The following is an 18,899-nucleotide window of genomic DNA, read 5'->3' as shown; positions in this document are numbered from 1 at the left end:
CGAGCCCTCCAGAGACCCAGCACTTCTGGGAAGAGGCTGGGCTTGGACAGCAGATGCCAAAGACAGACAAGAGACACTTCTCACTATCTCCTACCACCAGAGGTTTATCTTACCAAACAGCCACAGTATTGGAGCTGTTCTTGTGCCATTCTACAGCGCAGGACATCCCCAGCCTGCAGGCAGGGAGACAAACTCTCCGGCCACCAGAAGAGTTTTTTAAGCATCATTATGTTTCTAGAGCAGCCCTAAGCCCACCCCAGCATCAGTGTGAGCGGTTCAGCTTTGTTCCTGGTAAATTCGCCTTGAGGTCTCCTCCCAACCAATACGAACAACAGGCTTTTACGAAAAGCACATTAGAAACCTGAGAAGTTACAGGAAAAGGTACCACTTCTGGTTTTGCCTGAAACCAGATCTTCCCTTTTTGCAATATTTTTTTTTGCTTTAGAATTAATAAAAAAAAAGGATATAATTGCAAAGGGAAAATGCTAAACTTTTGGCTTCACATTTCACTAGACAAATACTGGCAAAAATGTGAATAGCTTGACCTTAGGCTACCTAGTGCCTTAGGCATCAAAGCACAGGCTTTCATGTGCCTGCAGAAAAAGCACTTCATTGGAAAACCTGAGTTGAAAACATCCCTGTAAGGTCCAAGGCAGGTAGAATTCATCTGAGTGTGCCAATATTGCTTGGAGTCACCAAATAACCGCAAACGGTTGGGCTGGAAGAGGGATCCTGCTCCACGGTGTCCTGAGCAGTGGAAAATCCCTGTCAGATGGGGCATTAGGCCAGATCGCTGCTTCGTGCCACTGATGTCAACGGCAAGTAGCTCAACTTCTCCAACCTGTATCTCACTTGCTTGTGGCTAAGGGCCAGGAGGACACTCCCCAGACTTATCAGCCTCTCCTTAAAGCTTAGCTGTTTCAAACACATTGTGTACTAAATCCCAGTATGGGTTTTTTGGTACCTGGCAACACACATGAACTCTCCACCTTGCTTTCGCTTCATACCTCCCATGCACTTGGATTTCCAGTCTTGGTTTCACTGAGCTTTTTTGATAGAAATGCTCAAGCCCCAGAGAACTGGTTTACGGGGCAACACAAACAAGGGTAACACCCTTTGGGGAAAGGACACTTAATTTAAGCTCCTACAGAACAGACAATAATTACTATTTAGCTGACGTTGGCAGGTTTTTGCAGCCCTGACATTCAGAGCATCTGAGCATGGCCAACAAGTCCTTCAGTATCACACAGAGTCCATCTGCCAGCCTGGTCATCCTCATCTGCTACAGCACAAGAGGCAAACACAAGTCCTCTAGCTTCATTAGCTGGGTTCTCACTGGAGTTGAGCCACCTCAATTTTGCTGCTTTTGGAGAGCAAAGGCCTTTTGGAGAGAAGTATGATGATTTGATAGAGAGAGGGGAGCTGTTGAGGAAAGCACAGCCCTGTAAGCATGAAATATTGCCAGCATCCAGTTTGTGGATCCACCACCCCAGCAAGAACAGGGTGAGGATGGACAGGACCATGTGGGACAGCAATTACCCAGCCTTTCCACCCCATTAACCCAGCAGAGGATCACAGCACTGATATGAACCTGCTGGAGGAGAGGCCAAGGACCAAGTTACTCATTTCCCCCCAAAGCTGGCAGTAGGATTTGCTTTCTGGGGTGATTTTTCCACTGCTCCCCCAGGAGCTGTTCAAATTGCTGCAGCTGCTCTTACTAATGCAGGTCCTTTCGCTCACATGGTGCTTAAGAGAGACTTTTTCCTCTAGGAAATACTTAAAAAAAATAATTCTATTGGTTCAATGTAAACACCCACAGTGCTCATCAAATTGCATCTAGCTCCTTTTTTTCTGGAAAACAGGAGCACTGTTTCACTAGGGGCTAGACTACAATTACTCCCTTGTTTGGGATGGAACAAACTTTCCATCACAGTCAGTGGAAAATATTCACTTTAACCTCTTTTGAAAGCCAGAAAGCATATAGCAGTGTGGGCAGAAAAAGAAACCACAAACACATTTCCATCCACTGGGACCAAACCGCTTACCCCTGTTTCACAGGCACAAATCCAACATAGGGGTCAAGGCATGCCAAGCTCCTGTTCACTGTGCAGCTGATAACCAGTCTACCTTGGCCAGAAAAAGAAATCTTGCCAAAATTCAGATTGATTTAGATCCCTGTTTTAGGGGTCAGTTGTCTCATTACAATCAAAATGAGTTTTTGGGTCTTGCAGAAACACTCCAGTTGGGAGTTTCATAAGTTGCCACATCTCAGCCAAGCAGTGGAGCAGACCCCAGTGCGTATGCGAGATAAAGCAGCATTGGCTTCATTTTCCCCCTTTACATTTGTCACGACTCCGCTATCCTGCGGCAATCCAGTTTTGGTGGCTCTGTTTTGCATCCGGGCCCTTAGGGACCAAGTAGAAATGGGTTTTGAGATCTGCAGGCAGGCTCTTTGCTTGAAGGCAAAAGGATTTCCTACCAAGACTAATCCCCTGCAGACAACTGAGGGTACGCGGACCCCGTTATAGAGACCGAGCCCCGGCTCAGACCTCTGCACATCAGCTCACAGCAGAACTGCATCCTGGAGGAGTTGCAAAAAGCCTCCAGTCACCAATACTCAGAAAGATAAATAAATAAGTCACTTCCAGTTTTGATGAAATGCGTTTCAAGTACCTGACTTCCAACCAAAATAGCAACAGTTTAAACACAAGAACAAGTGGTTGTCAATGAACACATGGGAAGCACCGAGAGCTTTGGACTACAGAGACCTGAACATCAGCCCTGAGATGCCAGAAGGCTTTGCTGCCAACGCAACGGCTTGCTTACACCTGAGACTCACTGGTATGTAGGGTAACTGTTGCCAGGTACATGCTGATATCGTTGTTTTTTTTTTTTTTCCTCTGAAAAGCAGCCAATTAGGCAGCAACCACCAGCAGTTTATCCTATTGGTCCCTGCCTGCTCCATGCCCAGTGGGAGCAGAGCAGGGAGGATGCAGCCCGGTGACGAAGCTGTCATCCCATGCAGGCACAGCTCCAGTAAGATTGGTACCACTCCCCAGCACACTCAAATCCCACTGGAGCCTGATCCAGCCCCACAGCCAGCATCATCCTGTCCCCAGTGCTAAATGTGGGACTGGACAGTTTAGTTTCTGCGACGGATACAGTGAGCTGAGCCAGAGACAACTGAAGCAAGTAGGGGAAAGAAAGTATGTCCCCAAATGAGGCGTCCTCTCCCAGACCAAGGCTTAAGCACATAGGGGTGATTAAAACACACTTTGCTCATGCCAAGGTGAATTTCAGCCCTCCACGTGGAACTTGCCTTTTAATCCAGTATCTTCCCCTCCCTCCTCCTGCCAAGACGTTCGCTCCCACCCACAACATTTTTCCATTTCGGTTTGTGCAGCTGCACAATTTTCTCCTCTCCTGGAGGTGAAAGGGCACGAAATACCCTGACATGTAAAATCCTGAGTTTTTTTTTCCCTTCCTCCCAGTGCATCCCTGACCCAAGCCCAGGTTTTACACCACAGCTGCCTGTTTCAGTGCTGTGATTGCCTTATGTTTCCCCATCAAGCCAATTCAGAGAGCCTGAAAAGGGCAGCACAGCTCCACTACACATCAAGGAGATAGGATTAGATCTAATCTTGTTTATCAGCACAATTAAGGTTCTCATTCAATCTTCTTCCCAGACTCTGGAGGAGGAAAGAAAATATCCAAAGCACTTGGCAACTCTGGAGAGGCATTAAAAGTTCACATCAAAGTCACTGCAGGCAGCATGAGTGTCACACGTACCTGTTTCAAGTAGAAACCGGGTGTTTTCTTTTGTATACAAATAAAAGGCACAAAATACCCGTATCAAACTCTTTCATTAGACAACACCCTAGCCCCACCCCCGCAACAACTGCAGTGGCACATAAAGATAAAGCCTTCCAACAGCACCAAAAAAGCACCACATAACGTGAAAGGCACTCAGAATTCAAAGTCCTCATCGGCCATGTCGATTGCCCAGGCAAACTTCTCCCTCTGTGTCTTGTTGTAGATCTTCTCGATGGGCACACCAAACTTCTTGCACCTGTACAAACCACAAAAGAGCAGCGGGGATGTGCTACCCATCCCACTCCGCTCCCACCACCATGGTCCTCTCTGCTCAGGGTGTAGCATCTTTCACCCATTCAAACTCCTTTACCCCCAAGCTCCTTAAGAAATTAACTTTGTGCTGATAAAAATATGCACAGTGACCCCTTCTTGCCCTAAACCCAGAGGGAACATCCTGCAAACGGTTATTTGCAGCAATGGAAGCCTTAGCTTTGGATTTTGCTGGCCTCCCTCAACAACTCTGGGTCTTGGGCAGGTTCCTCTGGGCAGAAATAAAGTTTATTCCTTTCCCCCCCAAAAGGCTCAGGTGTGTTTATACCCCTCCTGAGGCATCGCTAGGTGATCTGCACGTCTCTAGAGGAACATCTCCCCATAACATGCCCAAGACTTACCAAGCTATGCTAATCCTGGGGTCCAGGTAATTCAGCTTGGACGTGCCCAGAGCTATTTGCTTGTTCTCCTCCTTATCTGTGGCCTGGACGTTCAACTTGGCCAGCTGCTCTTCCAGCCGCTTCAACAGCTTCTTTTTCTTCTCCACATTGCTGAAGGCAGAGGAAAGAACACAGGCAGCATGTTAAAGTGGAAAAGAAGCAGCAGAAGTAAAATACAGAGCAGTTCTCCTGGTCTGCTGTTGCCTGGGAACACGATGGGAAGCCAATGAGCTTCACTTCAGAGTAGTCTCTACACTCATCTGAAGTCCTGTAAGGCCTGAGCCTAGAAATACTCCAGAATGACAGAATCAAAGATGCCATTCAGCAGTAACCTATTTCTAAAAGTATTTTGACCTGATAAGTCACTTTTATAAAAGTGTTATTACTACCCGGGTTGGGCAAGCAGAAAAGTCAGCGTGCAAAGACCATCTCCCTCAAATCCAGGCTCCATGAGCAACGATCATCTCTGACAACCTGCTCTGCATCTCATCAACACAGGGCACGAGAAGAAAACAAGCAAACTCAAAGTAAAACACAAAACACAAGCTTCGTTTCTCTCCTCCAGATCCCTCCTGTCTCTGGGCAGCAAGTCACATTTGGGCTCTGGGAGGGAGGGACAAATTTGGATAGACCCAAAGCAATGACTACTGCAGAGATCCACAATCCACCACTGAAGCACCCCACAAGAAAAACATGCATCAAGGCCAGTCTGTGTGTTCCCAGCTCCAACCGCAAGCAAGGCAACCTTTGCACCGTGGCATTTGTAGGATAACTCCAAGGGTTGAAGTCTCAGTATTCAGTAAGGTATGTCCTATCACAAATAAATTCCCCTGGAGGAGCTCTTTGCAATCCTACTGCTGCAAAGAATCTTCCACAAGGCCTCCACCCATCTGCCAGGCGGCCATGGCACCTAATACCCAACACGGGCATCTCTGTTCTGATGAGCTGCACGTAGGGTGTTGGACCACACCATCCCCATCTGCAGACCCTCTGCACAGAGATCCCTCTGCCAAAGACGATTGTAAGGAAGAGTCACTCACGCTTCTGCTTTGGCATCTTTTGTGTCTTCAAACTCGTCTTCGGCTTTTTTCAGCTCTTGCTGGGCTTCCTCCACCTGTTGCTTCTTGGCATCGATCTGGGAAGGTATATACAAAGTCAGCCCATGCTCCTGTCCTCCCTGGAGGTTTCAGCTGCCTCCCTCTCGCCCTTTCCTTTGCCACATCACTCCTCAATTTCTCACCAGCCCTACTCCAGAGCCAACACCTTGCCCCTGCAGTATCTGCTGAAGCTCAGGCATTTCTTAGCATCTTACAAAAAATCATTACAACAGGGATGACAGAAACACTTGCAGTTCTTATCTGTTCATCTTGTGCAACTGCCCGACACTGACTGGCTCATGACAGCGCTGGAGTCCTCTGCAAAGTTCCAAGCTCACCAGTAGAGCGTGAACAGAAGCTTAGGACACCTAAAAATGGTAGTTGGAAGTATTTCCATAGCAGACCCATGAAATTTCAGCTGGTCCTCCTGCAAACAGCCAGACGGGAAAACTAATTTCCCTGCTTCCAAGCCAACTGTGTTGAAGCTGTGCCATTGCAAAAGGCACCCAGCTTGGTTTGAAGACACCAAGTCATGAAAAACACAACCCCGAACTCTGTGCCAAGCATGCTTCAGCCAGCATTTGAGCCTACTCCATCGCTCTCCACCCCTGGGTTGCTGATGTCTCTGTACTGATTAAAAAAAGCCACTATGCCTCATTCATTCCCTGCCATGCTTGATCAACACAATCTCTTTAGGCATCAGGTTATTTCACCCTACCTCTCCCCATCCCCCTCCCTGAAAAAGATCGGAGATGAGATCAGATCTAGGGGCTCTCAGTTTGGTCTGTCTCACCTTGGCCTGGAGGTTTTGCATTGACTTCTCAAAGGTTTTCGGTGTAGACCTCTGATGGTTGCACAGGATGGCCACTGCTCGGTTAGCTCGGTTGTAGGAGAGGAGTTTTCCCGCAACATTGTCTTCAGCTGGAAATAAATGGAAGCATCACTATGTCTCCTTTCCAGGACTTGGGGAAGGCAGGGAACAGCCCAGAACAACAGTAAGTTGTTTGCTTTTCCCATCCTTTCTCAGGGGAGAGCAATACCGGTTGTGAAAATTGGTGAGTAATACTGAATCTGATATTGTGCCTCATCACTCATGTATCCAAGGCAGGCAAAAATAATGTAATCAACCAGTAATGCAAGGAAGGGGGAAAAAGAAATACTCACAGTATTTCAGCAGTTAGACTACCACTGAGCAGGTAACTATTTCTCACTTAGCATTCAGCCTTTCAGTACTTAAAGGGGGCTACAGGAAGGATGGGATCAAACATTTTAGCAGGGCCTGTTGGGATAGGACAAGGAGGTAGGGCTTTAAACTAAAAGAGGGAAGATTTAGACTGGATATAAGGAAGAAATGTTTTATGCCGAGGGTGGTGAGGCACTGGCCCAGGTTGCCCGGAGAGATGGTAGATGGCCCATCCCTGGAACCATTCCACGTCAGGTTGGACGAGGCTCTGAGCAACCTGATCTAGTTGAACATCATAGAATGGTTTGGGTTAGAAGGGACCTTAAAGATCCTCTTGTTTCAATCACCCTGCCATGGGCAGGGACATCTCCCACTAGACCAGGTTGTTCAAAACCCCATCCAGCCTGGTCTTGAACACTTCCAGGGATGGGGCATCCACAGCTTCCCTGATGTCCCAGCTCATGGCAGGGGGTTGGACTAGATGACTGTCAAAGGTCCCTTGCAACCCAAATTATTCTATGATTGCATGGTTCCCAACCCACTGCATTCTCCCTTAAGTTACATACCGCCCTACAACATGATGCATGACCTGCCAAGGAGAGGCAAGCAGTTCTAGGGACCCCAAGGCAATGAATGGACACTGCTGAGCCCACTGGCCTCACAATGCAGCCGGTGATACCACAAACACTGTTAGTAACTCACAGTTAGTGAGTGCCTTGAGCTGCTCCTGCAGGGTGATGGAAGCATTGTAGGTCCTGAAGACTTTGGCAGTCAAACCATCCATCAGACTCTGGAGGTGTCTGTTCAAGATGGATGTCTGGAGGAAGGAAGACAGGACAAATATGGTGGGGGGAAAGGGGGAAGGAAAAAAGAACAAGCAAAAGCAGGATGATGAAGCCCTTGCTTCTCAATCATCTTCTGCCTAAGCAATGAAATTAGGCATTAATTCTTTCATAGCTCGCAGATCTCCTCATTTGGTCAGGCTCTTGTCTACCAAAAACTGGCACAAATTCCACCTAAACCCACAAAGAATTTCTCTGGAAGTCAACAATGTCTGCCCATCTACATTCAAGAGGACACACCTTGCATCCCATATCACATCTGATATCTCTGTTCTATGGAGCACATGGGGCTGCAGTTAGACTGGAAACAGATGATGTTAAGAGTCATCTGGGGTTTGGAGGAAGTCTTACTTGCACCAAGAAAGTCTATCATCGATAAATCCTAAATAACCAGAGAGGAGCAGCTTCTCCAGAGTAAAGATGGGCAAGTGGCTTTATAGGGGATGCATGCAGAGGGGGAGCATGGGTGGCAGCACCCCATGTCCTATACTGACGAAGAGGAGCGAGGAGGTTTTTGCAGGGGAGTAGCTCGAGAAGAAAGGCTGCAGCACATTTCTCCAGTGTCCCTCTGCTCTGCCAGCCTCTCACACTTCTGCCGAGCCCCGGTGAGGTGAGAAAGCGTCAAACAGCTGAGGTTTGACACCTCCAGCAATGCCCCGAGCAACACATGCGTGGGCAGGCCTTCCCAGGCTAAAAAAAGCCCAAGCAGATGCGTTAGAGGAGGAAAGGAGCAGAAAGCCACTTCCTTAGCAGGGACATGGGTTAGTCATGGGTGCAGGCAGGCAGGCGAGCCTGCAGTCAGAGAAGCAAGGATGCTACCAGTGCAGAAAAAGGATGGGGAAAAAAAAAAATAATAATCACAGCTTCCCAACAGGGTCTTCAAACAATTACAGTGGTGTCTCTGGAGGGGAGATAGTTAAAACCAGAGTAAAGGATCACACTGATGCAGCACCACAGCCTGGGAGCCTGCAGGTTGGACAGGAGTGTCATGGGTTAGCTTCTACTCCCTCTGGCCTACCAGTGCTGTTTCAAAAGCTTAGAAGTGACAACTCACATTGAGCCTGTCAAAGAGGTCATCTGCTGGGTCCTTGTTCTTCATAAACAGCCGCAGGTTCTTGAACACCTAAAGAAGAGGAAAGGATGGCCCTGGTCAGGGGCCTCCCTCATCTCCATCTGCTTCCTCATCCAAATAGACTCTGATCCAAACTCATGGCAGGATGTGTACTACACACCATCAACCTTCTCAACTTCATGGACTGCCACTAGGACCTGAAAACCACTGGTGCCACAGGTTGGTTTTCCCTCATCTCTCCTATTTCTGGCACTCCAGTTTCCCCACAATCATTAAAGTCATCTATCTCATGGGCAAAGCAAAAAAAAAAAAAAAAAAAATATCAATGAGGACAGTTCAAGTCCTAATGCCCACCAGTCAACCGGGGGTGCTCCAGCAGAAGGCAGGACTTCTCTCTCAAAGCTCATGGGCTAGAACAACCTTGAAAGCCCTATCCCAAAGTTTCTCCCGCTTCTCCAGGACAGGGTCAGCATGTGCATATCCTCATCACCCAGCACTATTGTACCTCATGTGCATGCTGCCATCATGGTGTTATAGCACAGGAGGCATCCTTGCAAGAGGTTTCAGGTGCAGATTTGGGACTGATAAGCACTGAGTGAACTGAGCCATCCAGCTAACCCAGCACAAAATTGCCATGTCGGACGCTACCTGCATCTCTGCCCCACTTACCAGCTTCTCCACTGACACTTTGTTGTAGTAACGGATGGAGTCTTTCCCAAGGAAGTCAAACTCTACCACATGCTCCTGCCCATCCAGCTTGGGGTGCAGTTTGATGTGCTCCACGCGTAGGGAGCAGCAGCCAACTGTGTCCGCAGTCTCCCCTTCCTCCTTCTCATTGCCAGCTCGCAGGGCCAGCTGGAAGGAGACAGCAAGCCATCCGTCCCAGCCCACATCAATTCCCTTTTCCAAGGTTATTAAAATGGACGTGGACACCAGAAGGGGGGGAAAAGAAAGCTTCCTCAGGACAGTACCTCACTGAATGGCTACTGGGACCCTGGCGGAAACCAAGCAGTGACTGCCTCCAGCAGGAGATTATTTCATTGCCTAAGAAACCCTAAAATATCCCCCCAGAATAAAGTTATCCAGCTCTCCAGTGGGGGCTTTGACATCATGCAGAGACACAAATGCAGGTAAAGTCCAGGAAGGACTGTACAGCTCCTGCACTGCCACAAAACTGCATCCTCAAACAAGCATCAGCAATTACTAGCAGTCACCACCCTCCATGGTCATTGCTAGATGCCCCATGAGGAACAGCCCTGGCTACTACAACCAGCAGACACAAAAAAAATGCTATGGGTTGGGGTGAATCAGGTAAGCTAAGCCCAAACCTCACCAGGGATGGGGGACCCGGGGGCTAGGGTAAGGCTACAGATACCTTATCAATGAAATAGAGGGCCACTGCTCTTTGCCGCTTCTTCATCTCCTTGGACTTCCAGTCGGCTCGGTACTGAGCACGGATTTTGTGGACAACATCCTTTAGGCGCCGGGCTACCTCATACTTCTGCCAGTCTTTCTCACCCTGAAAAGACAGGCTAAAACCCAGTGCCCCATCTTCCTTCCATCCCTACCAGTTAGATCCTGTTCTGGGAACACCCCTCCAGCATCTAAATACTGCTCAAACCCCATTGTTTTCTTGACGAAAAAAAAAAAAATCCATGAAGTGGAAAAGTCAGAGCAGAAACAGCTCATCCAGGGTTTCTGTGCCCTCTGCTGGCTGTGCTCGACTTGGCCAGGATCCCAGGTCTGAGCTGCTCACAGTCTGGTGGTGTCTTCCACCAGCTAGCAGCCAGGACACAGCAAGTGAGAAGCCAAGTGCTCAAGCGCTGCATGGCCATGGCCACTGCTACTCAGACACCACCAGCGTGGACTGACACAATGCACTTGCTCAATTGTGCCCAACTTCTATCCAGCGTCCTTATTTGTTTTGAGGACTAGAAATAGCTTTAAATCACCTTTTCCTCTCCAGAGGGTTCACTCCCTCCCTCCCATAGTACTACAGATGGTGATCCTACCTCCCCCTAACCCTATATTTACTGGCATAAATGAATTCAACCCCATAAACTCTGGTCCCTGTGGACCCTCTCAGCCCCTGCCAGGCTTTAAACACCCTTCCCTGGAAAGAACATGAGCAGCACAGCACAGGGATGGCTCTGACAGTAACATTCCATCCCCCTGGAATAGGCTTGATACTTAACAATCACATCTTCTTGTCCCCTCACCACTCAATTGCGCACCAATTAATTTAGTTTACCCCCTTTTTTGGGGGGAGAAAACACAATTACATTTTTGTCGATGTGCCACATGTCTGCTTTCCCCTGATCTTTCCACCTGACAGAAAGCCCATGGCCCAACAGGCAACAGCTCTGCCTGAACAGCATCACTCCAACCTTCAGCTTGGAGCTGGGGTTCAGCATGATGTACTTCAAAGTGTTCTGGATGTTTTCTGTCCACGAGGCCAGCCAGGTAACCGTGTTGTCAAAGCGCACCTCCTTCCACTTGTGCCCTGCTGGAGGCTCAGGGATCTTAGAGTCCCTGTGGGCAGAGCACAGTTACAGCCCTCAGGCCATAGAGAAGAAAGAGGTCGTTGAACTCAACTGCTTCTTCAGAGTGAGACAAGGATGGTCACCACACTGCAGCATTACTTACAGAAAACATACAGCCCACCCAAAATTGCTCCACAACATGGCCAGGTCCTTATCATTTGGATGCTGGGGACAACAGCAGAACTTGCTGGGCTGGTGGGGAGTGCTTTGAATCAAGGCCACAAGGTCTTCACATGGGTGGTTTAAGACCAATGCAACTCATGTAACTTAGAGGGCAAATGCTCTTAACCCAATCGCTACTTTTCCTCCCTCCAGTGAGTATCCTGATGTTTCCAGCCAGCACGAGGGAGCCATAAAATGAGGAGGAATGGCTTGTTTGGAAGAGGAGCACAGGAGAAGGAGTAGAGAGTTGTCCCTTCTTCAAGTAGGCCATAGGAGTACTGCAGTATTTGCAGTGGATGTCAGGTGAACAGTGTGGGCACCAGTGAGAGATGGAAGCTGCTGACCAGCTTCCTGACCACTGTACCTCCACAGAGAAACTAAAAGCCAGATCTAACTGCAAAACAGACATTTGAAGGCAACTAGAAGGTGACAGAAGGGCTCCAGTGAAGTCGAGCCTCAGGGTGTGCAGATCAGTGATTGTAGGAGATAAAAGCCCACAGCAGCTCCAGGTAGAGGAGGTGTGCCATTCACCCCAGTCCCAAAAGCAGCCCCACGAACTCAGCTCTTCTCAAGGCAACTCACTTGCTGCAGTTGATGATAACATCTTCCGGCATGATCCGCTTCTTCAGCATGCCCATCTTGGGGTGGTCACCACGGCCACGGAAAAGCCCCGGTGGCTCGGTTTTGAAGTTGCCTATCTTTTCACGGTGCCCATCAAGGATGCAGTACCCATACTCTTCCTGGATCTTATCCGCCTCCTCCTTCAGTTTCTGAAACAAGCACCATTCCACAGGATAAAACCAAAACCCCATGACTCACACCTGCCTATCACTACCCTCCTTTCCCTGGAGAAAGAAAGGCTGGAAAGGCAGAGCTCAAAGGATTGGAGGAATAGGTGAACATGGGTCCAAGCCCCCTCCCAACAAATGGCGCATCTCCACCCCCTTTGCAAACCCTCACAGTAACGCTGTCCCAGCATGATATGCTAATCGAACAAGCCTGTGTGCCACCAGCCCCTTAGCAAGGTCCACTATCCTGTGGACAGGATGCCAAACCATGGTTCAAGGATGACTGGTACCCTGCAAAGTCATGAAACCTGCAGCATCTGCAGATAAACTTAATGAAGAGAGGTGTGATGGTCATGGAGACAGAGTTGGTCCAAAGAAGTCCTAGGTTAGGGCATAACACCAGGAAAGCAGACAAGTGGTAGCCAAAATACCCCAAGCTGGTTCCAAAACATATCAGCCAGTCCCAGATATCATTGGAAACAGTCTTCACCTGCTTCTCCTCTTTGGAGAGTGCCTTCCGTGCCTCACTTTTGTCCACAAAGTACTTGTGGATCTCCCTGAAGTCACACTTGTCCAGGTCCTTGATTATCTTCTGCTCCTGTGAAGTCATCTCCTGAGCAAGAGATAAGAGGGGCTGGGTAAAGCCAGGAGGCAAAACCAACTCCACACAGAGCTGCTGCCTATCCCCCACTTCCACAGAAAGGAAATGGAGACCCATATGCCAGTTCTTCAAAAAAAAAAAATCAGAAAGAAACTGCCACTCTCAGCTCTCCCAGCCACATCCACCCAAGGGCAGACAAAGTTGCCATGGCAGGAGGCCAGGTTGCCTCTGGACACCTGAGCCTGCACCCACAGAGAAGCAAAACGCAGCAAGTTCTCGGGTGGAGCAACTTCTAACCTCTGCTGTGGAAACAAGCAGTCTGCAAGCACGACTACAAGCAGCCCGCAGAAGCAGCACTGAAGGTACCTGGGAGCACATAAACTTGCCCTAGTAGGGGTCTTGCTTTTATTTGGGGCCTGAGCTGTGGCGCTATGGGACTGTGAGGTTAATCCTTCAGAGGGACACATGCCCCAAAGTGTTTGTGAAGCTGTTTGCAAGACCCAGCACCTGCTTTTTAGTAGCATCACTAAACCTCAGAGGGAGCACAAGTGCCAATGAGAAGCCCTCAAGGATGCTGCAGACAGCAAGCCCCAGCCCAAACCCACAAGAAGCAAGGAAATAAATCATATCATTTAGAATCTCATAATCATAGGATTAAAAATAAAGAACTTAGCCGCAAAGAAACCCCATCCCTTCCATCCCACACCACAGCCTGGGGATGACAGGTTTAATGCTGAGCATTTAATGCAGAGGATGGACAGCAAGGAATCCCTCACAGGGAAGGTACCTTCCTCCAGTCATTGAAGAAGTTGTTCTGGAAGATCTCCTTGGTCGTGTATTCATGATCGAGCATTTTAGCGTAGAAGGTGGCAACTTCTTCTGTGGCCAGGCTCAGCTTCAGGGGTTTGCCTAGGAAGAAAGAGGACCTTTAGCATTGGTTATGGGGGCAGCCCACCCCACAGCCACAGACAGTTGTTCGGCGAGTACCCATGCTCACCACAGTACCAAAATAAGGACAAGGGGTGAGAACAGACACTGGCAAGATTTCAGCACCCCTCTGCACCAGGCACAACCTCATCTGCAGATCAATGCTCAGAGCACTTGACACAGCAGGATGCTACTGTGGCCCATTCGCAATCACACACTTCATTTTCTTTTCCAGGAGAGTGGAAATCCTGATTTACGTTAAGGTCACTGAGACACAGGGCTTTCAGCAGCCACCATGCCGTGACAAATCCCAAATAAATGGTTCCACAGGACAACACAGAAAGGTTTGCTTTCTGACCATGATCACTTCAGGACCACGCTGAATAGCCAGGACCCCACTCAGAGAGGTTTCATCTCAAATGCTTTCCCATGCAGATGGAGCAATCGCGGGAAGCTCAAAGCTGAGATTTGTGCAACAGAGATGCGAGAGCCTCTCATGGTTGTCCAGTGGGTCTTGGATCATTCCTTGGAGGTAGCAAAGCCATCATCCTCTCCTGAGCTTTTTGGCTAGAGCAATGAAGTTCAGTAAAGCCAAGGAACAACTTGACTCTTCCTAGGAAACCGAGACTTTGAAATAGCTTTTCTAGGCACCCTGCAGGAAAAGCTCCCTGCAGAGCTCCAGGGGATGGTTCAATCCTGCCTGCACCAGGCACTCTGTTTTTTGGGATTCCTGACTTCCACCTGAACTCCAGGGCATGGTGGGTCACAGCCTTATAGAATCATAGAATCTTCATGGTTGGAAAGGACCTTTGAGATCGAGTCCAACCATACACACACACAAAAAAAAAACCCCTATGATCTCTGTCACTAGAGCATGGCCTGAAGTGCCACATCTAGATGTTTCTTAAATACCTCTAGGGATGGTGACTCAACCACCTCCCTGGGCAGGCTGTGCCAGTGCCTGACCACTCTTTCAGTAAAGTCATTCTTCCTAATATCTAATCTAAACCTCCCCTGATGCAACTTCAGACCATTTCCTCTGGTCCTGGAAGAAGGACCTGGGAGAATAGGCCAACACCCACCTTTCTCCAACCTCCTTTCAGGTAGTTGTAGAGGGCAATGAGGTCTCCCCTCAGCCTCCTCTGAGGGGGAGCCCCATGACAGCCCCATGACAATCTGCATAGCAGTAGACATGTCTACATGACAATCTACATGCCCCATAGCAGCCCCATGACAATCTACATACACCAGCTCAGCTGTGGGCCCTTCCTACTCAGTCTTGTTGCCTGTCCACAACCACTTTTTTATCCAGGAATGGTGCCACCTTTTAGCAAACAAGCCAACATCACCCAAGATCCCAGGCCAAAGCCATCACCCCAAATGCACAGAACACATAGATGGGTCTCCAACATCTCAGAGGGCAGACAGCAGGTCCAAATCCTCCTCATAGATGCAAAAAGTCTCTGACAACCCATCTATGTCCCAGCAGTGCCCTCTGGTGACAGCGTTGCCAGACACCTAATTTCTCAAATTGGCCTTTTTTTTTTTTTTACCTCCTGTAAAAACCCCACAAGGAATAGCAAGCCCCAGTGAGATGGCTGAGGAAGTCCAAGACCCCATGGGACTGAAGTCCCCTTTGATCTCTAGCATCCCTTGATCAAGTCCCAAGGTCCTTTTTGCCTCCTCCCCTTGTTCTGTCAGAGAACAGTTCAGGGAGCGGGAAGAAAACAGCCCAGCAGACACAGTGGGAAACCAAGGAGGACAACAGAGACCTGGATCTGTCCTGCCGATCTCTCAGCCCCTTCACTGATGCACTGAGTTGCTGTAAGGCAATGCATGGTGGCCCTGGGGACAACATGGGAAGCTGTGACTGAGAGCTTGGAGTAATCCAGCAATGTCTTGGAGGGCAACTGATGTGTCAGTCACAGAGGCCATGGGACAAGCAAACTGCAGCTCTCAAAAGCAAAAATCGCATTTTTTCCAGTTTGCAGGGAAACCATGACCTAAAGCTCAAACCCAAAAAGGTATCTTAATGAGAAAATATTGGGGTTTTTTGTGTCCAGTCCATCTTTACAAGAGGTACACAAGGATTTTAGGCAACAACATCATGATGCATTGCTTCCCCTCAAGAAACTCAGGGTCCAGCCCCACCACTGCATGTCCTGCAGCCAGGACAGGCTGCGAGAAGACGTGCAAGTCTCAGAACCACACATGGCTGCATTACAGCATCCCAAAACCAGCTGCAGGAACCCTCACCCTGTCTCAGGGTGCTCTGAGCGGAGGGGATGCATGAAGCACCCTGCAACTGTCAGGGGCTCATTAGCTCCCCAATAACCCCATAATTCCTACCACTTGCAAAACCCTCCAGCTTTAACCCATGGTTCAGGCTTTTATACAGTGGGATATTTAGGCCCTTTAATAATTTGTGTTCTGCAACACTTCCCCCTGCCCCATACAAGAGAAGATACTGTCTCTTTAGTTAGGCAGAGGACTCACACCCCAGGTCCCACCAAAAGGCAGACGTACCATCATAATAAAACTGCACATCATCAGGCAGCGGTTCGTAGAGGGGGGCAAAGTAGGGTCCTCTGTGCTCCAGTTGCATCCACTTCACCCCATCTTCTTTCTTCTCCTCTTCCCACCTGGGACAGATGCACAGGGACCAGTGAGAGCAACCCCACCCAGGGGTCTGGGAGCTTCTCCCAGAGTCACACCAGGGAGATGCTCTGTGAGCAGCAAGGGTTGCCACAAAACCTGGGTGAAACCCTGTCGCCTCTGCTACTGCCTCAGTTTCCCCATGCTTTCAAAAAAGGAAGGCTGCAATGCAACCCAGGGAAAGGTATCTTGAGGAAGGGGACAGGCTCAGTGCAGTGACATGGGGAAACGCAGGGGGAGAGCCAAAGGATGGAGGGGTCAGCCAAATCCACAGGGACAGAGACCCCACCGCTGAGCCACAAAGGTTGCTCAGTTCACACCAAAGAGGCTGCAAGGGCTAAAACACTCATCCCTTCCCTCCCCAGACCTCACTGCATATTTATTTTTAAAAAAAAAAAAAAAACACACAAAAAAGCTCCAGAGGAGAAGCTCACACCAACATTTGTAGCTAGGAGACCACCACGCCACACTATTTATACCTATGATCTTAATGCAAATAAAATCTTAAAGCACCTCTCCTCCCTGCAGAGGAATTAGGATTTTAAAGTCACCACAAGCCTTAGCTGAGAAATGATGGTTTAAAAAAAAATAATAAAGAGGGGGAAAAGAGAATGAAACCACACACCCTTAAGAGCAGAGGAATAACATTTAAGAAAGATAACCCAAACCAGGGGTTGGAGAAGCGTTTGCTGACGGCAGTGCATGGGACCGGCAAGGGATCTGCACCCTGCGGCTCAGCACCAGCCAGGCAGACACTTGCTCTTTAACCCCAACATCACCGGGAAAGCAAGGATTGCTGGGAAAACACAGCAAGATTTCACGCCAGGGAAGGAAAAAACGCCGTGTTTCTCGCTCAGCGGCGCCCCGGAAGTATTTCGTACCTCTCTCCGCTGCATGGGAAGCGGGGTGGAATAAATCAATTGCATCAAAAGGTGCATTGTGCCAAGAAAACACGGCAGGGGGCGGGGAAAAGATATTAAAGAAAAAAAAATAATCAGAAAGCTACAGAAAACTTGGCTGAAAGCATCTCAGAGACAGGCAGCTGGGAGGGTGATTTGTGGGATGCTGTAAGAGCTCCGATTCTCCTCCCAAACCCACGCGATCCCCCATCCCAGCAGAGCATCACCCACACTCACCTACTGCAGACCCCTGAACCTGGACGGAGGCAAAGTGGGGTGAGACGGGGTGGACGGACCCCACGGCCGAGAAATGAGGAGGCAAGATGCCGGTACATGCCACCGACCACCCAAAGAGACTGCAAGGCTGGTGGTGGATGCCCAGGTCACCCCCAGCATCCTGCCCTGGCACCTCACTACCCACTGAGGCATGGTGGTGGCGGTGCCCAAGGCATCGCCATGACGAGCCACCACTTTTGTCCAAGGAGTCCAGGTTGTGGCACTTCCCCACGTGCCAAGGCAGCACAGCCTTATGGGAAATGTAGTCCTGCACATGTTTCGGGGCAAAATTGATACAAATCGAGCTGATGCTACCTACCAGCCTCTTGCCTCCAAGCCAGGCTCCAGCCCCCCAAACAAGGCATTACTTAGCAAAAAAGCCACAGAGTCCCACTTTTCCTGCCGCCCTGTGCCCCACAAAATCTGTCCTAAAGGCCCAGGCACCCATGGGCATCCCTGTCTGGGATAACACTGTAGCAGCTCCCCACCGCCCAGGTTTGCCATGCACTCCAAAGCATCCAGCCCCCTAAATGCTCCTTCTCTGCCCCATATATTGGGGTGCTCTGGGAGACAGTGACACCAAGTGGCTAAAGCCAGCACTGTCTGCCACCTTAAAATTTAAAAATACAGCATCCATCAGACTCGCTCATACACTCTTTCCCAATGCTCTGCTACCAAAAAGCTTGCCTGGATCATCCAAAAACTGCCACAAAGGGAAAAAAATAAAATAAATTGCAGCTCCTTTATACCCTTTACAAGTCCCCGATATGGCTCCTGCTGTCTTGGAAGCTGTTTTATCACAGGGGGTTGTGGAGATCATCTCCTTCCACCAGCCACAAGCATCTCCCGTCCCTGGGCACCAGCAGAGCCATTTCAGGAGGAATATATATTGTATATTCTGTTATAAGAATTAAAAAAAATATGTACTAATATTATTTTGTATTCAGGACCTCCCCTTATCTCTCACCCACTTTCTCCTGCCAAGAGTGCCGAGTTCAAGGCCTAAGAAAAATACAGCAGAGCAGTTAGAACTAGTAATAAAAAGGGAATTTTCACAGTTTCACCCTAAGAAATAAAACTAAAATCCCAATTGCATCAGTGTTAGACCTGCCCACAGGCCAATGCAACACAGGACACTTACCATTTCCACTTGTTTTCTGCCTCTTTCTTTTCTTCCTCTTTCTCCTCCTTTTTAGCTCTTTTGTTGTTCTTTTCTTCTCCTTCTTCCTTAGATTTCCTTTTACGGGTTTTCCCTGGGGCCTTCTCTTCACTCTTTTCCCCCTGCTCTTTATTTTCCTCCTTTGTTTTTTTCTCCTTGATTTTCTGTTTTT

General features: G+C 48.9%; 1 protein-coding gene across 1 annotated transcript; it reads right to left on the bottom strand.

Annotated features, from left to right (window-relative positions):
• Nucleotides 1-1,390: 1,390 nt before the first annotated feature.
• On the bottom strand, nucleotides 1,391-17,776 carry TOP1MT (DNA topoisomerase I mitochondrial). Its single transcript, XM_054193050.1, has 14 exons — nucleotides 17,530-17,776; nucleotides 16,265-16,380; nucleotides 13,599-13,720; nucleotides 12,701-12,823; nucleotides 12,005-12,192; nucleotides 11,105-11,249; nucleotides 10,093-10,236; nucleotides 9,387-9,572; nucleotides 8,700-8,768; nucleotides 7,506-7,620; nucleotides 6,414-6,541; nucleotides 5,564-5,658; nucleotides 4,485-4,634; nucleotides 1,391-4,069 (listed from the first exon to the last, which is right to left on the bottom strand). The coding sequence occupies exons 1-14, from the start codon at nucleotides 17,625-17,627 to the stop codon at nucleotides 3,967-3,969; spliced, it is 1,782 nt and encodes a 593-aa protein (XP_054049025.1). The 5' UTR covers nucleotides 17,628-17,776; the 3' UTR covers nucleotides 1,391-3,966.
• Nucleotides 17,777-18,899: the final 1,123 nt, after the last annotated feature.

Source organism: Rissa tridactyla, chromosome 2 (genome assembly GCF_028500815.1).
Source record: "Rissa tridactyla isolate bRisTri1 chromosome 2, bRisTri1.patW.cur.20221130, whole genome shotgun sequence".
NCBI classification, from domain to species: Eukaryota; Metazoa; Chordata; class Aves; order Charadriiformes; family Laridae; genus Rissa; species Rissa tridactyla.
The sequence above is the reverse complement of the archived record's forward strand: the minus strand, read 5'-3'. Positions and strand labels throughout refer to the sequence as shown.